Source organism: Perna viridis, chromosome 5 (genome assembly GCF_037379345.1).
Source record: "Perna viridis isolate PV_CMFRI_1.1 ecotype Kerala chromosome 5, ASM3737934v1, whole genome shotgun sequence".
NCBI classification, from domain to species: Eukaryota; Metazoa; Mollusca; class Bivalvia; order Mytilida; family Mytilidae; genus Perna; species Perna viridis.
The window spans coordinates 13721382-13741487 of NC_142449.1; the positions used below are offsets into that span (position 1 = coordinate 13721382).

Genomic DNA, 20106 nt, shown 5'->3' on the forward strand with positions numbered 1-20106 from the left:
CGAGTCTTTTCACAAGCAGTTTAGTGAAATGTTTTATAGCCATCATCCGAACATTTATGATTTTTTGGAGAAGGTCAAACTTATCCAGACATACAACAGTCTTAAGATAAGAGCTTCTATGCGACCAATGCTTTTGACTATTAACGAAAAGTCAAATGTGCAGCATATGCGTGAATTCCAGGAACAGTACAGAGCAGGCGATATCTCAAGACTTGAGTTCGTTAAACTTCTGGCATACAAGTCTCAGCCGGTCATCAATTTATAACGATTGTGTACATAGAAGTTTTTAATAGTACATTATTTTTAACAATTGTAAAGTATTTTATATAAACTATGTGGTTTCAGTGAACAATAAACAAACACTATATCCTGCTCAAAATCCTACTTCCACCTCCCCGTGGTGAGCAGGGGACACTGACTAACGTAAGAGGTAATAAGTATTTTTCTCAGGTAAATGTCGCTGAATTTAAAAAATAAAAAGTCGCTCAATTTATATGTGTTTTGTCGCTGAAAAGATCATGTCGCTCAAATTAAAAAAATGCAAAATGTCGCTCAATTCATCATCTCCCTTAAATATAAATGCCGTACCCATGTCAAAATGAGTACAAATCTACCCCCTCCATGGATTATACTTTAATTCTCTTGCTTTTTCTTCCTTTTTTCCTTTCTTTTTTACGTTTTCAGGTTTCTCAAACAGGTCAATATCAGTTAAATGCAAGATCACACATTACGTTTAACTCACACCTATTAAGAATTACATTGATACTAAAGTAATAAACTTTCAGTAAATATACAGCGGTGGTCGTTAAATTCAAATGAAAATATTCAATTCTCATTTACTATCTCATTTAATTAAAAGTCATGAGTGGGAATACACAATACCGACGGTGGTCCTAGGTACAATGACCCAGCGTATAGAAAACCCCAATTTACGATGAACACTGAAGCGGTTTATACAGGTAAAACCAAACCTACCTTGACGTATAACAGTCACTAGTCACCAAATATCCGTCGATCAGCTACTAAGAATACACTGCAACACGACAATATGTACAAAAATGTTTAATTAGTTTGTTCAAAGGAATTTTAACTACATTAAAATGGAAAATGCCGGTTTCGCAGGTAAGAAAATTATAATTATTAAGTCATAGCAATCAGAGAGATATGGTGATAAAATGTTAGCCGACTTTCTAATACACCTGCTACAAAATATTCTGAACTAGACCAATAAGTCGACGTTTGACTTTGATCTTGTACTGGTTTAACTTTTGAATGAGCATACTTGTTTACATGAATACTTTCAACATATAAGCGCGAAGTAAAATATGTGTGATACCAACAGCGTCTGACGTTGTCATACAGTTGTCAATAGTCTTGGTCAAATAAGACCGTTGCCACTTGCAGTATTATTGTTCTGGCACAGAAAATAAGTATTCAAACAGTGTGTCAACATTTTAGGTTATTACAATTCCTTTAAGGGAAATAGTGGACACTGAGGACAAAGCTATTGTTTTGTGTAAATTGCTCAAAGTCTATATGAATATCCATACCCAGAATTGTTCTAGATCAATAAGCAGATATGGATTTCATAAACCACAGAAGTAACAATGCACAGAAATGCATGTACTATTCTACTAATGCATACTATTATGAACAAAACCAAACAGTTTTGTTGGAGAAGTAGCGGTTATCGTCACGAAAAGAGGAATACAAATTTTTAGTATTCGTCATATATCACCGAATCACGGAAACTTCGCATTGGTGTTGACAATACTTACATTGCATGTTTATATATTAACATTAAACGAAAGTAGCGATGCGATAGATATGGGACATCTAAGTCTTATTTTCCCCGAATATGACCAAGCTATTTTATTTCATTTGTTTCCAGTGTTTCAAAAAAGCAACCAGTACATAATATTACGTAGTCATCGACGAAATTAATATGTTCTTCGATTTAATGGCCACTTCAGTACGCATGTCATGATGCACGACCCCCCCCCCCAAAAAAAAAAAAAAAAATAATAATAATAATAATAATAATAATAAAATAAAATACTTTACTACGTGTATGTCTTGGCTTTAATAGAGATGATAGGTGAAACGTTCATTTATGAATTTGTGAATTAAGGGATTTCATGCATCAATGTCTCGGTGCCAACTTTTCTTTCACGTGGTATTTCCATTCAACTGAACATCTCAAGGTAAAAATAAACCTTTTTTAAAAAGGAAGGTGGTTTTTAAAATTCTTTAGAAATAAACTGCAGAAGAATTTGTGTCATAGTATACGAGTTCAAAAATGGTATTAAACAACGGAAGTTTAACTTGAATACACTGTAAATATAGTTACAATAGACATGTTCAAGTTAAGATTCGTTTAGAATTACATTTTATTTGTTGACTGTAGGTGTAGCATTGTAACCGAGGTCAAATTTCATAATGATTCTGAGTGTTTACAGTTTAAAAACGCGTTTTAACCATCGAATAATACGACCAAAACGCGCAGTAGACTGTAACGTTTCTGAAAAGTGTTTTCAATTTGGGGGTTTTCTAAATAAATCTTATTCAACTAACATAACATCTTCATAGATCAATCTAAAAGGGGGCAGGGACCCGCCAACTCCTCCCCCCCCCCAAGGCCGACATAATTCAGCCGATAACATGTATACATGGAATCACTGAGCCATGACAGGGCCTGGCTCCCTCTTACGCCTCTTTCATGTATCCTAACTGATGGAAATACATATATTTCTTCTTATGTACCTTGATATGTAGGTTGAAAGAATTTGTTTCTATTATCAGGTTAAAAATTTTTAAATTGCTGGATCAGATCTAACTTTACATGTTTTGACTATTTATTTCATTTCCTGTTAGACTAGAGAGGAAATCGTCTATTTTCTAAGTACAGAATCTCGTTTTTGATCTTGAACTTCATAAACTAAGCTTATCATTTAATACATTAACAGAAATCCTCCCAAATTTTATTTATAACAATTATTACTTGTATGCCGAGTTATTTTTTCCTAATCAGGAAATACCTTGCGCTATTACAAAATGTGCGTGTAACAAAATTAATTTTTATAATCATATTTTCAGCAAACGAAATGCTCCGTGCGATAGATGTCAACTTTAAGTGAAACACCTTTTGAAATATTTGCGATTTTATCAAAATACATACACGTATATAATGCATGTTAAAACTGTATGTTTAGATAATTGAAAGTTTATCATTTTTTTTATTGGTTACTTTAATTGTTATGAGTTTTATTTTTTTACAAGTATTTCTTATTTTCCTCTATACGAAATGCATGTAAAGCGGGATGATTTAAATAGATTGCACTGAAGATTAAAAAAGAGAGAAGTAAATGAAATGTCAACATTTACAACTGTTGTCTACACATTCAACATGTCGATTGTTCTTCAATAATGGCATTGACGTCACAAGTCTGACCGTGAAGATGTGTGGGGTGCTTCACATGGTACATATAAAACAACGCCAACATAATTCCTTTAAAAAATCGCAAATATTTAATAAGGATTTTTATTTATAGTGTGCATCTATCGCACGGAAAATTTTGTCAGCTGTAAATATGAGTATGAAAATTTATTTTGTACTGGCGCCAGTACATTGGCATGCATGTTATTTATTGATTTGTAGAGGTCTTATAAAATTATCAAGGTGTAATGGAAGTGACTTTTTACATGTACACGTGGTTTTGCTATTATCATGTGATTATCACATGATTTTGTTATGGATATTAACAGTAGTGAGCTGAGCTCGGAGTTTTATATTTAACTGTTGAGTCTCTGTATTTTACATATGCTTAATATACTTGAGAACGAGATTGAGTTAATAACATGAGTAACAATCGTCGCCATGATTGGTCAATTCAGTCGGCATTTAGTATTTAAGCGAGTTTATTGGCAGTTTATCACTTCTTCTTTAGATAGCCGTCCAGGTGTGTAGCACGCCGTCTCAACGCTGTAAGACTGTTACAGTCTGTACGTTCTATGTTTCTGACTTATCTACGGTTATGCCGTTTTCTCATAGGAATGTAACATTCCGAAAGAATGCTTTGGTTTAGATTTATTCGGACCTTTCGACTTCTTTATACACTAAATTATTATGAAATTATTAGTATTTCTGGTTTTCTCTCGAGCTACAAATATGGCGCGGTAAACAAACGTTTAGGGTGTTAGGGGGATTCCTTTATAAGCTTAATTCATAAAGTTCAAGATCAAAAACGAGTTTCTGAAAGAATTATACTAAGCAATGTTTTTCCCGCACGCTAACAGAAAATAAAATGCAAAACCAAGACACGTAACTCTGTCAAAACATTCAAGAGTTGAATTTAATATTTAATGTCTATTTCTTTTCGCGTTCGATCACCCCGCCGTTGTGCTCTTTCTTGTGACGTTAGTTATTATCGACGTCATAAGCAGCACAGTGAATTTGAAACTTCAAATTTTTGGTAAAATAAAAGAAAAGCCTTGGCACAGGAGGGTTTCCCCTTTCGTCGACCTTTCAAAGAAGATGATTAAAGTTTCATTTACTGTCTGCAGCGAATCCTCTATTCAGTATTGCTAGTTTAAGACAAGTTTGTTGATATATTTGTACAATGCCAGCGAATAACTTTTCCTTACCCATTCTGTGACCATTGTACCGAATGTGTTCCTCTTGACTTTGAAGACGTAATCATGACGTCATTTCATACGTGGGTTATGTGCATTCTACAGAGCCAGCAAACTTCATAAAAGTATGATATGAATACGCTTACTTCAGCCAATACATTAATTAAAGGTGCAAAATACATGAAACTAACATTATTTTACATTTTAAGGAGAACAAAAGCTTCGTAACAGGCATATGAATGGCACTGCTGAAGAAGCAGGAGGTCATGTTGTTATAGAAAATACAGTCAATCTAAAGAAAACAGTGGGACTTATAAGCGGGACATCACTGATTGTTGGCACCGTCATTGGTAAGATATATATTAATTCCTTGATATAATCATTTTCTGCATGCGATATCAGGTGTTATTGCTAATCTTAATGTCCGTGACTAATGGCCATGGTCGATATATTGTCCATGGTACTATTAAACATGACCTTGCATGATTGTGATAGTGACTTAACATAGTTTATAAGTTCTCACTGTTATATCCAATTTGTAAAACCATTTACAAGTACTTTGGCCAACTGACATTGTGCTTGTGCTTTTAGAATATGTACTACAGAAGACAAAACACAGCTTCTTTGGAAACTCCTGACTGAAAAGTATAACTCATAGCAAAAATGCATTTTCAACAAATTTGAAGAATAAGATTTCAATAAAAAATTCAGACATTTGACTCTACTTGGATTGTTCTGATTTTTCTAAAATGTAATAGGGTTAACTTAAAAACGGATGTATATCATTTTAGGTATTAGATAAATGTGTGCATGGTTGTCTCTATCTTGTATTTTTGCAATAATTTTATATAATTTGTTTTTAGACTGGTCATGTTTTTAACGATTTATATTTAACTCGGCGGGTGTTTCTAGAAAAGCAGAGGACGCTTACCCTACCGGTGCACCTGGTCCATGCTCCCAGTTTTTAGTGGAGTCCGAGTTGCTCATTTGCTTTTGTTACTTTGTATGTATGATTTTAATTACTTTCTGTTCTTTGTTGTGTATGTCTATTTTCCATGTCTAGTCTTTGTCCCTGGATTAAATTCTTTTGATTACCGCTATAACATTGGTTCAAAACATGCCAAAAAATATCTGAAACTTATCTTTTTCTGAAGCAATAAGCAAGTTGTTTTATATAATATTGGTATCAAACATACTATTCTAACCAAATAATTATATCCATGGTCAAACACTGCATACCATATACCAGAATAATTATACTTACCGGTTATTAAACTAGAATTGTCTATTTACTACCTTAGGTTCTGGTATATTTATCTCACCAAAAGGAGTATTGACTGAAACTGGATCAGTTGGATTGAGTCTTATAGTATGGGGTGCTGGAGGCATTCTGTCTTTACTTGGTGAGTAGTGCGTGCATGTATAATATGCGTTTTCAAAAAAAACAAATTTAAGATGTTTCATGTTGAAATCTTTCAGGTGTAATATATCCTTTATTTAATATAAAGTTTGTTGAAAGAAATTTTATCAGATCAACATGCAGTTAAGTATTAATGACTGTCGATGTTGATATTTTGCATGGACCTGACATAATCGTAATCCAATGGTTTACAACACTGCATTGTGATTGTGTGCTCTATATAACAGGTTCACTGTCCTATGCTGAGTTGGGATGTATCGTAAAAAAATCCGGTGGAGAGTATGCCTACATGTACCAAGCAATGGGTCGTATTATGGCCTTCCTGTTTGCCTGGACCAAGGTCATCATCCTGACACCATCTAGTGTTGCAATCATTACACTAACGTTTGCCTCCTATGTCGTCACATTCTTTGACTACTGTGGAGAACCTCAAGTACCATTAAAGGTCATTGCAGCCACTGCTATTGGTATATTTCATTTCATAGTCTTCACCTCAAATAATAACCCTAATGAATATGTACTCAACACATTCTCTTCATAAATACCACACGGACGCTATTTTTTAACTTATCAACCTTAAGTCTACGTACATGTATGATTTATTCTCTATTTAACAACAATTCTGGGACAACACTCGTATGAAGTGGGACCTACATTAAAATAAAACAATCATTTGTAGTAAACCATTCTCGTAAAATGTGCTTTCAATTTATACTGAACCCAATTAATCCATCCTCAAAATAACTAGTTACTGAAATATTTTTGAAAGCTTTGTATCTATGTTATATTTTAACAAGAACATTCCCCAGGGTCAGATAAAAGGTAAAATCAGATTCTATAATGTATTCAACGATGAATTGTTTTATCGCCGCTGCCCTCTTCTGAAATTTCAAATCACATGTAAATGCTATTTACAATGTAGCTATTTTCGTTGGACAACTAATATATGTTTACTGTTTTTAACTTCTCTATTTGCAGTTACGTTGACCATAATAAACTGTTTTGATACTAAAGCTGGAGCCAGTGTACAAGTAATCTTCACCGCAGCTAAACTGATAGCTCTAGGAATTATCGTCATAGGGGGTCTCATCAAACTAGGGCAGGGTAAATATCTATAACGACATTGTCATAATCGTTACAGTGAAACAATTGTTATGATTTAAGTTTAAAAAGTCTCTTTTTAAAATAAAGTTTAAAAATAAAGATCTATTGACTCGTTATTGATTTTAATAAGTTGTAAGGGACAATTTTTCTTTAGACTTAAAAAAAGTTAGGAGTTACTCACAATGTCATTTTAACTCCATAACCAACAATGATATGTGTATGAACGCCATGGAAAATGACGATAAATAGATTTTACTCTATCACCGTGTCATTTTCGAATTATTGCCGCGTCTTCTTACAAACCCCTTTACCGTCAATTGTAAATATTGAATGCTTCAATGCATACACAGTTTAATATAAAAGTTCATTCGCTATTCCCATTGATAATGAAGGTAGTTCAACAACTTTGTAGAATTAAGTATATACATAACCATTACTAAATGCCGAGTAGAGCGAGATTCAAATTTGTAAACAGAACATTTTGTGCAAAAACTAAATTTTATGCCGAAATTTAACTTCACGGTCTTACCCTGCCCATTCTGTAACCGCTACTGTCCTCAGTACCGTTATTTGCTGTGTTTCAATCAACAAGAGTACAAATGAATTTAATTTCATATAAATTTAATGTTTTCTTTGAAGGGAATACATCAACAATGGACAAAGGTTTCGACGGAACAACAAGTACGCCATCTGGCATTGCTTTAGCATTTTATGATGCTTTATGGGCATATGATGGCTGGTATGTAAATTTGTTTATTATTACAAATCTTATCCTATATAAAATTATTATGATGCCTATAAATTATATTTGTAACTGTACGTTAAACATATAGCATATTAGTTTTCATTTCCTTTAAAGCTTCCTGTCCATGTAATTCTTGTAAAAAAAGACTAGTTTAAATATACAATTTCTAAAGTGGATATGATGAATATCGTATGTCAAGGAGACAACAATCCCACTGGGATGAAAAATGGTAGCCAAGGTCACCCATGGGTCTTCAGTGAACGACGAGGAAACACTCACACCACATGGGAAACTGCAGCTGGTCCAAAAACAACATTATACGCAGGTACAGCGAAATAGTTGCCCCCATATAATTCAGAAACATAAAGTCAACTGAAAGTGAAAATGAAACGATACATACAAAGGCAGAAATGCCTTACTTCGGACATGAGCAAAAAAATGCGACGGGGTAAAGTACTTTGGCGTGATCACAACTCTGTTCTTGGCTTGGGTATTGGTGTTCTTTAGGAAACAATTATTGTAGTCGACACAATGATTTAATAGAATTAGAAAGTATGTTTTAAAGGCACACTATGGATAAGTAGATATAAGCCTAAACAACTTTGTCAAATAGACTTGCATTTTAAGAGAAACCCAGCTCAGCAGGAAAATTAGGTCAAGCAATGTAAAAGAACACTTACGGGCATTCAGCCAGAAATGGGCACATTTTTATACATTTTTGTTAAAATGACGATTATGCTTTTATATTTTGACAATTTTTTGGAATGAAGAAAGAATAACTATGATTTTCTATTTTTTGCTGGCTAGGAAACTGACATACTGACATACTTACTTTAAAGATTTCGTTTACTTATGAAATAATAACAAATTTGTACGTATTTTTATGATATGTTTTTTGTACAATTTTTTATTAACTGATGACTTAAAATACAATGTAAATTGCCCCTTTAATACAACAGGAGGTTTTAGCAACCATAATTTATACAGGGCAATTGCCCTGTATTAATTCTGGCCCTGTATAAAAGTTAAACTTGTCCGCCATTTTGTTTGAAACAGACCATAGGAAATATGTCATACTGAGCTGTATTTAAAGGTTTGTACAGATAACTCCTGTCATCAGTTAATAAAGGGATCATAAAATGGTTATTTTCATATTAATCCTGTATTATGTCCAAGTACAGTCGTATTGGGTTTCGACCACTTGTATTGGCCCTCGGCTTCGCCTCGGGCCAATACAAGTGATCTCAACCCAATACGACTGTACTTGGACATAATACAGGATTAATATGAAAATAACCATTTAATAACCCTATAATATTGACTATATTTACAATCTGCTTTTTTGTCTTTCCTGGTGTTCCTTAAGTCATATGAATTGCTCCCAAATACATGTATTCATCTTGATTTGAATTGTTTCATGCCTTAACTATTTTTAGGAATAATTTGAATTATGTAACAGAAGAACTCAAAAATCCTTACGTGTAAGTATCCATGATCTTTATGGTGTTTTACAAGATGAATTTTGACTAGTTATTTATAGAATTAAGGCAAATTATTACAACTAAATTTAATGGTTCACAATACATTCATAGTAATTGTTAGGATGCCTAAAAATTGGTTTATGTCTCGTAAGTCGCATGATATTAGGATGCTTAGCACTTTGAAATAGTATAATGAACCCCGGTCAGATTTGATACAAATTAAGTTATAACTGACTTTGATGCAAATGGCTCACGTAACACATCATACTTTCTTCTTGTTAGCATAATTGTTACATTAAGTTTTTTTAGCAAATACTCCCCAAATATTGCAAGTGAAAAAAGGGTTCATCTAAAGTCAAAATCATGAAAATAACTGACCTTGCTTCTATGTTTTTACGCTATATTAGAATCATGATTGTTGTTAATATCTACAACTGATATAAATACATTTTAATTGGATGTCATGAACAACCGTTACGACATTAAAAAGATAATGATTCTTGAATCATCAACAAGTTAAAAAAAGTGTTTTAATTTTCTATCTGTGTGTTTTTGTTATTAATGAAGGTATGGCAAATGACATTCGGAATATATTTTGGATCTATTTTGTTAAACATTTGACTATTATGTAAGTTTGACCTGTTGTGACAATATCAAAGTAAACACTTTATCATATTTTACCCATCTTCCATATAATACACAAAATATCTTTATAATGTATATTTAAATGCCATCTTCCTACAAAATATTTCAAAGACTTATTTATATTGCATCAATAACCTTCAATAAGACTGCATATATGTATATGTGCCTTTTAAAATTTTTTTACTACGTTGTTTGTTTGTAAATGTTGGCAAATGTGCACATCCTTTTTATAGTTAAATACTAAAAGTGAATGTGAAGTTTATTAATATGTGACATTCCTGACAGTTCTAGAGCCTGGTCTTTTGAAACATTTAGGATTGAGCAGTTAGTTAGAATTTTCTCAGACGAAGTAAAGTAGATAGCTTAGAGCAATGTGTTATTTATTTTTTATTATTGCTTGAAAGATAGATAAGGATCCACTTGATGTTTGTTTGTTGGGGTTTAACGTCCGAGCAGCAATATTTCAGCTATATTCAGACGATGAACATGCAATTGATGATAAATTGAACATGAAATGATGATGAAATGAAAAAGGGATGGGACACAAGGACAATGGGGTCGACAAATTTTGATTGCCACTGGAAATAGGGGGAGGTGGGTAGGGTCGGGCAATTTAGCCTCCTGTGGCGGAGCCTTATGGTTCCTACTCCGGGAGAATACCACAGTAGAGTTCTTTAACGTGCGAGGAACGTGGCATCTTTCCCAACACGGTGCACCACTATGGTTTGCAGTCAGGTTTTCCGTATTATAGCCTGACAACCCCAGCATGTAACACGCCAGGGGTACCCCCATTCCACCACCTGGGGCACACATCCCAGTTGCTCTGTGGGCAAAGCACCCTAGACCCCGGCTAGGGTTCTGAGCACTATTTAGTCGCCTTTTACGAGAAGCTTAGCGCTGCTGCAGGCCTATTCTTTTAACACCCGGACCTGCACGGGGCGGGATCCACTTGAAATTTATTCTAAGATGATTAGGTTCTTAATGCTACGTCAACTGTGATTCTATGCAGACACTGTTTTGCTTGGTCACAACAACACACCCAATAAGTACTAATTCTACTTTTACTGACTTTTTAATTTTTTATCACATATAAGTATTGATTGTAATTGTAGTTTAAATATTTAAAAGTTTAATACATAATGTAATACAAAAGTAATGTAATACAAAGTGTAATCAAGGAAATCAAGATTCTAGTTGAAATCAAAAGAATGTAATCCAGGGACAACGATCAGACATAGAAAGCAGAAAAACACAACAAAGAAAATAAAGTAACTCAAAATAACACATACAAAGTAACAAAAGTAAATGAGCAAAAGTAGCATAATATATACATAATATTGTGTTCGCTAAAATAAAAAACATCAGATCAAATGCAATGTTGTTTCATTACAGAGTTAATATTGTTAGTATATTGGTTCTGTAATACTTTTCCTTTAGAAATCTGCCTAGAGCCAATATTGTTGGTGTATTGTTAGTAACAGTATTGTATGTGCTAACTAATATTTCCTACTTAGTTGTCCTTGGAACTGATGGACTTCTCAACTCAGACGCTGTAGCCGTGGTAAGGAAATTTGTTTACAAATTTTAGTTTTTACTTGCTCAAACTACCAAAGAAATCGAATGTGAGGTTTATTATTGCTCTAACGATTTTCTCTTTTTATGCGTTTTGTGTTCTTATGAAACATTCTAATTTGAGTTCTTACTATATATGTTTACTCTGAACATTCTCAGTTAGTGATTAAGTATGCACACTGGAATATGAGAGCGGATTTTATTTATTTCATACTGTCATTCTTTATTTCATTTTTTTCATGAGAGAAACCACCTATACAAATTCAATTTACTATACAGTAAGAATGATAACTCCATTATATATGAATTGATAACAAATAATCTATATATAGTAATAGTATATATATTACATATTATATAAAATACCTTACATAGCAGTTTCTACAGATTTGTTCCGAAGAAAAAAAAAACAAAAACATGTACTCATCAAGTATATTATTTTATTTTTTTAGACATGGGGTGAAAAAGTTCTGGGTTCTGCTGGTATCATAATGCCTATGTTTGTTCTTTGTTCAACATTTGGTGCTGCAAATGGCTCCCTGTTTGCAGGTGTGAGGTAAACTGTATATTCTATTATGCTATATAGTTTAAACCTGTTTACAACAATTGTTCCTCTTCTACGTATTTTTTGTAATAAAACGAGAACGGATATGGTGAGTATGTCGAAGAGACAACAACCCCACCGGGATGAAAAATGTGAGCTCAAGAACATCCATGGGTCTAAAATGGATGACAAGGAAATAACTTCAGCGCCACAGGGCAGGCTGCTGCTGGCCCCAAAACAACATTACACACAGGGACAGGGAAATAGTTGCCACTATATAACCCAACATAAAAAGTAAACTGAAAGTTAAATCGGAATAATACATACAGAGGCCAGAAACACCTGGCCCCGTGCAGGTCCGGGTATTAAAAGAATAGGCCTGTAGCAGCGCTAAGCTTGTCGTATAAGGCGACTAAATAGTGCTCAGAAACCTAGCCGGGGGCTAGGCGCTCTGCCCACAGAGCAGCTGGGATGTGTGCCCCAGGCGGTGGAATGGGGTACCCCTGGCGTGTTACATGCTGGGGTTGTCAGGCTATAATACAGAAAACCTGACCGCAAACCATAGTGGTGCACCGTGTTGGGAAAGATGCCACGTTCCTCGTAAAGAACCCTGCTGTGGTATTCGATAGGAGTAGGAACCTTTGCGCTCCGCCACAGGAGGCTTAATTGCCCGACGTTACCCATCCCCCTTTTTTCTAGTGGCAATCAAAATTTGTCGACCCTATTATCCTTGTGACCCATCCTTTTTTTTCATTTCATGTTCATTTTATCATCCATTTCATGTTCATTGTCTGAATATGGCTGAAATATTGCTGCTCGGACGTTAAACCCTAATAAACAAACAAACAAACAGAAACACCTGAGTTGGGACAACTTAGGCGTGATCACAATCCTCCTCTTTTTAGCTCATGTGAGCTATTGCCATCACTTGGCATGCGTCGTCGTTAACAATTTTTCAAAACTCTTCTTCTCAGACACAACTTGACTAATTGGAACTTAACTTGGTGTTCAGCATAATGAGATCTATATGTGGTAAATTTTTCGTTTTAATCTCTTCAGCCATGTTGGAGTTATTGCCGTTTTTTCCACGCTTTTGCCATTTTTAATGTTATTTCTTTTAAAAAAAATCTTCTCCTCTGAAACTGCTTGACCAATTGGAACTAAACTTGGTATGAATGGTCCTTGGATTATCTTTCATGGAACTTTGGAGATTTTTGATCCGTCAAAAAACATGGCGTTACTAAAATTAAAACATAAATGTCAGACAGTAGTTTACCGCATATGATATCTCCAAAACCGTTATGTTTAGCAAAATTATTTTAATTGCTGAAATGACCCTTATTATAAGGCCTACAAAAGTCTCCAGGAATCAAAGTTGCCAGACGACTCCATGTAAGAGTTTTTGCCCTTGAAAGGTGAAAAATGACGGTTTTTTAACAGTTTTCAGTCAATGATATAAAGAAAAAAACTTTCAAATGCTGAAATGATCCTTATGATAAGTCCTACCAAAGTGTTCATGGGTCAAAATTGTTGGACAACTTGTTAAATTTATTGCCCTTAAAAAGCAAAATTTAACCAGGTGAGCAATTCAGGCGCCTGGGAGCCTCCTATTTAAAATCTGGCCCGTGTGGAAAAAAAAATATTACACAATTAAACACACTTAAAATCAGTTCAAAAAGGCCTGAGTCCTTGTTAAAACAGAACTAAAGAAACTGATAACATGTTATACAAATACACCAACAAAGTACTACTAACAGTGAACTGACTACTAGCTCCAGACCAGTTTTAACCTACAAAAGGTTGTGCCTTCACCGTATGTAATGTAAATCCCAATTCTCCTGGGGTCGGAACCACGGTACATCACAAGTCATACAATAAGGACACAACCCGTGTAAAATCGAAATCTGCTTTTAAAAATAGTGTTTTAGATTCGATGTTAAGACCCTATGAGCGAATCAAGGTCTATACTAAAAATTCTATCTTTAACAATTTGACAACAATAAACTGGTTAAAATCCAAAACATTTAATATGTACTTGTGTCATGGTAAAGTGGTCATGCTTTAAGGACATTTCTTATTATCTAAGTATCCAATAATTAAAGTTGATTCGTATTTTTAACAACGATCGAACATTACTGCTCTTTTACTATTCCAAACCTTTAAATGAGTCAAGTTCGAAAGTTCTCCGTACATGTATAATATGTCCCTGTCTACTTTTAATGCCCCTTTTTTGTACTATACTGTTATGGCATAAACAGTTATAGACATACAATAGTCAGAGACTGTTAATTTTAGAATGTTTTATAATGTTGACGACGTTAATCCCTACAAGACCCAGACCCAGTTACATATAAAAATCAAACTGAGATTTTCCTCAAATCCCTCAACTCATATTTCGATCAGTTAGGTTGCGTGAAACTGACTATTTCAGGAATAACTCAAATATTGGAGAAAATCCCTTGTAGAGATTGTTTATGAAACGTAGGCATGAACAGACTCAACCGGTTTAAATAAAGTTTTAGTTATTTATTTTATTTATTGATTTGTTGTTTTTTTTATACCTACATTCCATTACAGAACATTGTATGCTGCTGCCAGAGATGAACAATTTCCAGAAATATTGTCATACGTAAACTGCAAGCGATTTACACCAATACCATGTCTAATTTTTACGGTGAGTTGTAATTGCTAAATTCAATCAACTTGAGAGAGTTTATCTGGCGATGTGGACCATATAAGCAAGTGCAATAACTCCCGAACGGTACGTGCGAATTAGGATATAAACAAACCTGGCCTGCAAAAATTACAGTATAGAGAGTAAGTTTGAAAATATGTACAGATTCTTAAGTTATCAAACAAACAGACGCGTCGGACGGTTGAACAGACGACTATGAAAGATTGCTATTTAACTAAATAGATCGAACGGAACAGGGGCGGAAGTATCAATAATTACTTCATTTACCATTGACTGAAATGAGCCTCATTCTCTATAACTCTTGTTTAATATCAATTGTTAATGAATTATGTTCCAAATAGATATATTTTCATTGTCAGTAAAGATAATCAAGTTTTTGTAATATTAGATCTTAGTTAAAAAGTATTTTGACAAATATATGAACTATTTTGATGTTTATTTTAGAGCATCATTTCATTATTGATGTTAATACCAAGTGATATCGGTGGACTGATAGATTTCTTCAGTTTTGCAGCGTGGTTATTTTATGCCTTAACCATTATTTGTCTCTTCATTTTACGGTGGACGATGAAGGAAGAAAGACGACCGATTAAGGTACATATTTTCTACATTGCAAAATTTGGAAATCGCAATAGTTTACATTTTATTGTGCAATAGTAAATTCTAGTCTTACTTCCTGATTATGTATTATACTAGACTTTGTGTCATTGAACTTAATGTTAAAAATAGATTTATATCAATTGCATGTATTATCAAAAGTTACAAAAAGTTACATAACTTCACATACAATGGTCGATACGTTAAAAGCAAAAGTCCTCTTTTATTTATTTGATATATAGGTCAACTTTATTTAGCTACTGTTGTGTTTTATGGTTTACAGGTGTTCATACTCTTACCAGTAATATTTCTTGCATGCTCAATTTACTTGGTGGTTGCGCCAATTATCCAGGATCCCCGATTGGAATTTCTTTATGCAGCCCTGTTCATGGTCGGGGGTCTTGTCTTTTATATACCATTGGTTCACTTCCAACTAATGACGGGTCCTTTTGGTAAGTACTTAATAAAGCTCTTGCTAAATGTATTGAAACATACATTATCTAAGTAATCAGGCAGAAACGATGTACATAACAATATCTTATGAATATGAATATAAGATAATTAGTTTACAGACTCGTCCACTCTCCTTTTTTCTTTTCCCGCTTTATATCACATGACCGCTCATATCCTTCGAATCATTTTTTTTGTAAAGTTTAAGAAAGATAACGTTATCAGGTTCTAAAAGCTTTCCACCTAACAATGTCAGAATTGTGACACTTGTGAAGCAAAGTTTATGTCGCTTATATTTGATATATTTGAGTGGGTCTCAAACATGTACTGATGTGACATTCATAGACCAGCAATCTAGTATTGAAACCTAGTAATATCAGATCAAGTGTAGCAACGGATACCAATTAAATAAGTATCTTGCAAAAGCGACATATGTTTCATACACTCTGTATACAGTTTCTATTGTGACGATTTGCATACTTTATATACATTGACATAATTCTTTGAACTCCAACTAGACTGTAGACAATGATAGGTAGATTTCAAGCCTCTGAGAAATTATGGTCGGATACAATAGTTTGTATACGTTTACTGAAGACTGTTTATTTATTAACATGAACATGCCTATTAGTGTATGGGTGAATAGTTTTAGAATCTTGTTTCATTTGGTCTTCTTATGTTTTGTAGATCCTGTTACAAGATCATTACAGAAACTGATGGACGTTGCACCTAGTCCTTATATACCTGACTTCGATTGAATCAAATAAAAATAGATCTGACGAAATGTGAACGTGACGATATACATTGTATATATTATAACAAAATTTTTAAAGATGTAGTCTCGAGCAATGAACTAACGCACTGATATATTCAGTAAATATGTATAAGTTAACAAGAATTAGAATTTTGAAGAAGTCGTTTGCTATGGCACTTGATAATTGTAAGAGGAATTGTGTTTCTTTAACATAATGTAATGGTAACATCTTATGTTTCGCTGACCTTGAATGGGAGAATGTTTGATGTTTAGTTAGTATAAAGAATTATGAATAACTTCAACATGTTCTCTATTTGTAATTTACAAAAACACAATCTTTAATTGGTTAAAGAAATTGCCTTGCAGAGAAAGTACACATACACTTAATATATTACTGCGATTACCAAATATTGAATTCTACAGTTTTTGGCTAAATGATGTAGTGATCTTCTTTTAGGTGTTTTTTCCTACTATGAGAAGACTTTCTCATAAATGTAATTTTTATTCGACGAATTTTTCTATCTTACTGTTTGGTCGATATAATTATAAAATTACCACATCATAAATGTCACGATCGGTCTCTGTATTCCGTGTTTTTTGCTGATATATCTGTATATATTTTGAATTATTTGCAAATTTTATAAATGTATATACTAATATCATATACTTTTAATTGTTACTGTTTTTTTTATCAGATTTAAAATATATATATACTAAAATTTTGATCTCTTTTATCAGTTTTATTAGTAGTCCTTTATAACAAATTAATTAACCAATTTCACATAATGATGGTACCAGTCATAAAATGATGCAATGTTAATGTCTTGTTGACAAAAAATGAGAAAGTAGCATCTTTCCCAGCCTAATTATTAATTGAATATATTAACCTCGAATTTCCAGGCCAAATTTAATAGAAAAGTAGAAATTCTTATCTTCTGTTTTAGTACGGGAATGAATAGGAATACTTTGAACATTTAAGTAGCTGTCTTTCTAAAAATCATACAGAAGGTGATTCATGCATATTAAAAACCCACCGCATAATCAGTCTTAGTTTTCATTTGGGTGTTGCGCTTTTGAGATAAAATTTATTTTTTAGTGGGAGAAAAACGTATGATTTTCTTAAAAGTAGAGATCTGAACATGTAAAGGACAACTGTTACATAAAAATATAGCATATGCAGATTGAAAAAGCATTGTTTGTTCGGTGGGTTTTTTCTTCACCATGAATCACTTTAATATGGGCAGTGTCTAGATTTTATATGGACTGATACTTAAATTAATGAACCGAATTATCACACGGCTGAATTTGGTATTATTTTGAATATATTTAAAATGCGCTTCGATTGAGGTTTTTGGTAGAAGTTTTTGCAGATCAATTTTCAAAAATTCGTGGTCAAAATCAAAAGCTCATTAAAATTACAAAACTATTGCATTTTTGTCATTTTCTTTTAAAAAGTGTATCTTAAAAAGACGAAATTTTAACATAGGTGTGCCAAGGATTTTTTGCGATGTCTGAAGTACTCAAATATATTTTGTCTTTTTCATTGTCAAAATATGCCCTCTCCTGGAAGACCAAAGACATTTAGAAACTTAAGAACAAATGCAAAAACTATCGACGTTTTGTTTTTGTTTTTGTTTTTTTTTTCATTTCTAATTGAACAATTTGTATGTATAAATATTTTGTGGAAAGTTTGAATGAAATCCTTCAAATAAAAAAGCGAAAAGTATGAATAAAAATATTAATATAATAACATCTTTTTCTTATATTTGTCGATGTCTTCAATTCATGACAATTTTTGTAGGTAAGAAAAACGATTTTCTAAGAAGTTATTTTACACGCTCATTTTACCCTTAATTATAGACTTTGTGCCGATAACTGATTTATACCACTGTATTGACTGTCCATGAAATAGTATTTACTTATGTTAGTAAGGTCTCCATTAAAAATAGTTTTTGACCCATACTACAACATTTTTGGCATATGATATAACATTTTTTTACTTCCATAGACAAAGTCAAAGGTAATTATTACTACACTCCTTTTACAATACAAGTCTGGACACTCCTGTTTCTGACACCCCCCCCCCCTCATCATTATACAGACTTGTTGCCATCATATTTTATATTGGTTTCCACAGACTCTTTAAACCAGTTTGTGTGAAAAGTCAAGATGAAGAAAAACGATCATTTCTTTCACTGCCGTTTGTCAACAAAGGTATAGATGCAATTAATTTGGCTTACATCCATCCTCCATCACACAAACGTTACCAACAAAATTCCCTCATATTTCAAAGACAAATCCATACCAATTATTTCATATTTCTATACTTCACCCATTGCATCCAAAAAAAAATCAGTATTGCAAAATATAAAAGGCTATTGTAGAACCTCGAGATTGAGGACTTCAAGGCTAAACCCCCTGACTGTTGTTGCAAAATCTATTCTTGCGAATCTCTGCGTATTATCCTTTCTAAATGTCCCAAGATTCGTGAACCACGCTCCATAAATTGGAATTATAACTTTAAAGTTCTTATGGATGCCGTCTATGCAAGAAAATGGATAAAACGAGAACAAAAAGACATTGATTCTCGTTCAGAGTGGTTAAAGGCCATGAGGTCTTTAATTTTGAAACGAATGAAAGATTTAGGTAGGTCAATGAGTGCCAAGGCTACATCAATTTTCAAAGACCCCGATGTAACAAAAACGTTGTTTACTATACTATACACGTCTCTCTACCAAGGACGATGATTGTGATTTACCGTCTGTACTGGATTCCTAAACACCACAAGAATCCATACAAACAACGTTTCATAGCTGGATCTGCAAAATGTACCACCAAACCTCTTTCAAAGGTTTTAACTTCTATACTTACAACTGTCAAAGAGGGTCGTCTGCAGTCCTACCACAACACTTGTTACTCCCGTAGTGGTATTAATTCAATGTGGATCCTGAAAAATTCGAAAGATCCTTTGGAGACAATCAGTTCAAGACTATTATCTGAATATAATAGCATTAAAACCTATAATTTTTCAACACTGTATAATTCTATTCCCTATACTCAGTTAAAATCAAGACTTAAAAACATTATACATCGTTGTTTTTCCAAAAAAAGATGGTACTCCTAGATACAAATAAATAGTTCTTGGTAGAGATTCCTCATACTTCGTAAGAAATGATTGCAAATCATCTTCCAAATATACGGTCGGCATCCCCGATGGGAACAAATTGGGCTCCTTTACTTGCTGACATATCCCTTCACTCTTATGAGGCTGACTTTATAGGTGATCTGATCCGATAGAAAGAATATCGTTCGGCTAGATCCTTTAATCTCAGTTTCCGCTATATAGATGACGTATTATCTTTAAACAATCCTAATGTCGGGGATTTGATACATCGCATCTACCCCAAAGAACTTGAGATAAACGATACTACAGACACTGTGAAGTCAGCCTCATATCTTGACCTACA

At 33.5% G+C, this 20106-nt stretch overlaps 1 protein-coding gene across 2 annotated transcripts; it reads left to right on the forward strand.

Moving 5' to 3' along the window:
• Positions 1-964: 964 nt before the first annotated feature.
• Positions 965-18389, forward strand: LOC148616125 (b(0,+)-type amino acid transporter 1-like). 2 transcript variants are annotated; one of them, XM_088582834.1, is made up of 13 exons: positions 965-1122; positions 4842-4982; positions 5934-6035; positions 6280-6519; positions 7031-7156; positions 7796-7895; positions 9338-9382; positions 11465-11588; positions 12052-12155; positions 14721-14817; positions 15283-15432; positions 15719-15887; positions 16573-18389. In XM_088582834.1, exons 1-13 carry the CDS (start codon positions 1101-1103, stop codon positions 16641-16643), a joined length of 1491 nt encoding a protein of 496 aa, XP_088438960.1. In that variant the 5' UTR covers positions 965-1100; the 3' UTR covers positions 16644-18389. The 2 variants fall into 2 exon arrangements, with proteins under 2 accessions (XP_088438960.1, XP_088438961.1); XM_088582835.1 differs by lacking the exons at positions 11465-11588; positions 12052-12155.
• Positions 18390-20106: the final 1717 nt, after the last annotated feature.

What these genes read in the sequence shown, in the direction of transcription:
- LOC148616125 (XM_088582834.1), top strand. Translation starts at nt 1,101, where the DNA reads ATGGAAAATGCCGGTTTCGCAG. An exon ending in GATTGTTGGCACCGTCATTG is followed by an intron (nt 4,983 to 5,933) that starts GTAAGATATATA and finishes TTACTACCTTAG; the next exon opens with GTTCTGGTATATTTATCTCA. An exon ending in GAACTCAAAAATCCTTACGT is followed by an intron (nt 9,383 to 11,464) that starts GTAAGTATCCAT and finishes CTTTTCCTTTAG; the next exon opens with AAATCTGCCTAGAGCCAATA.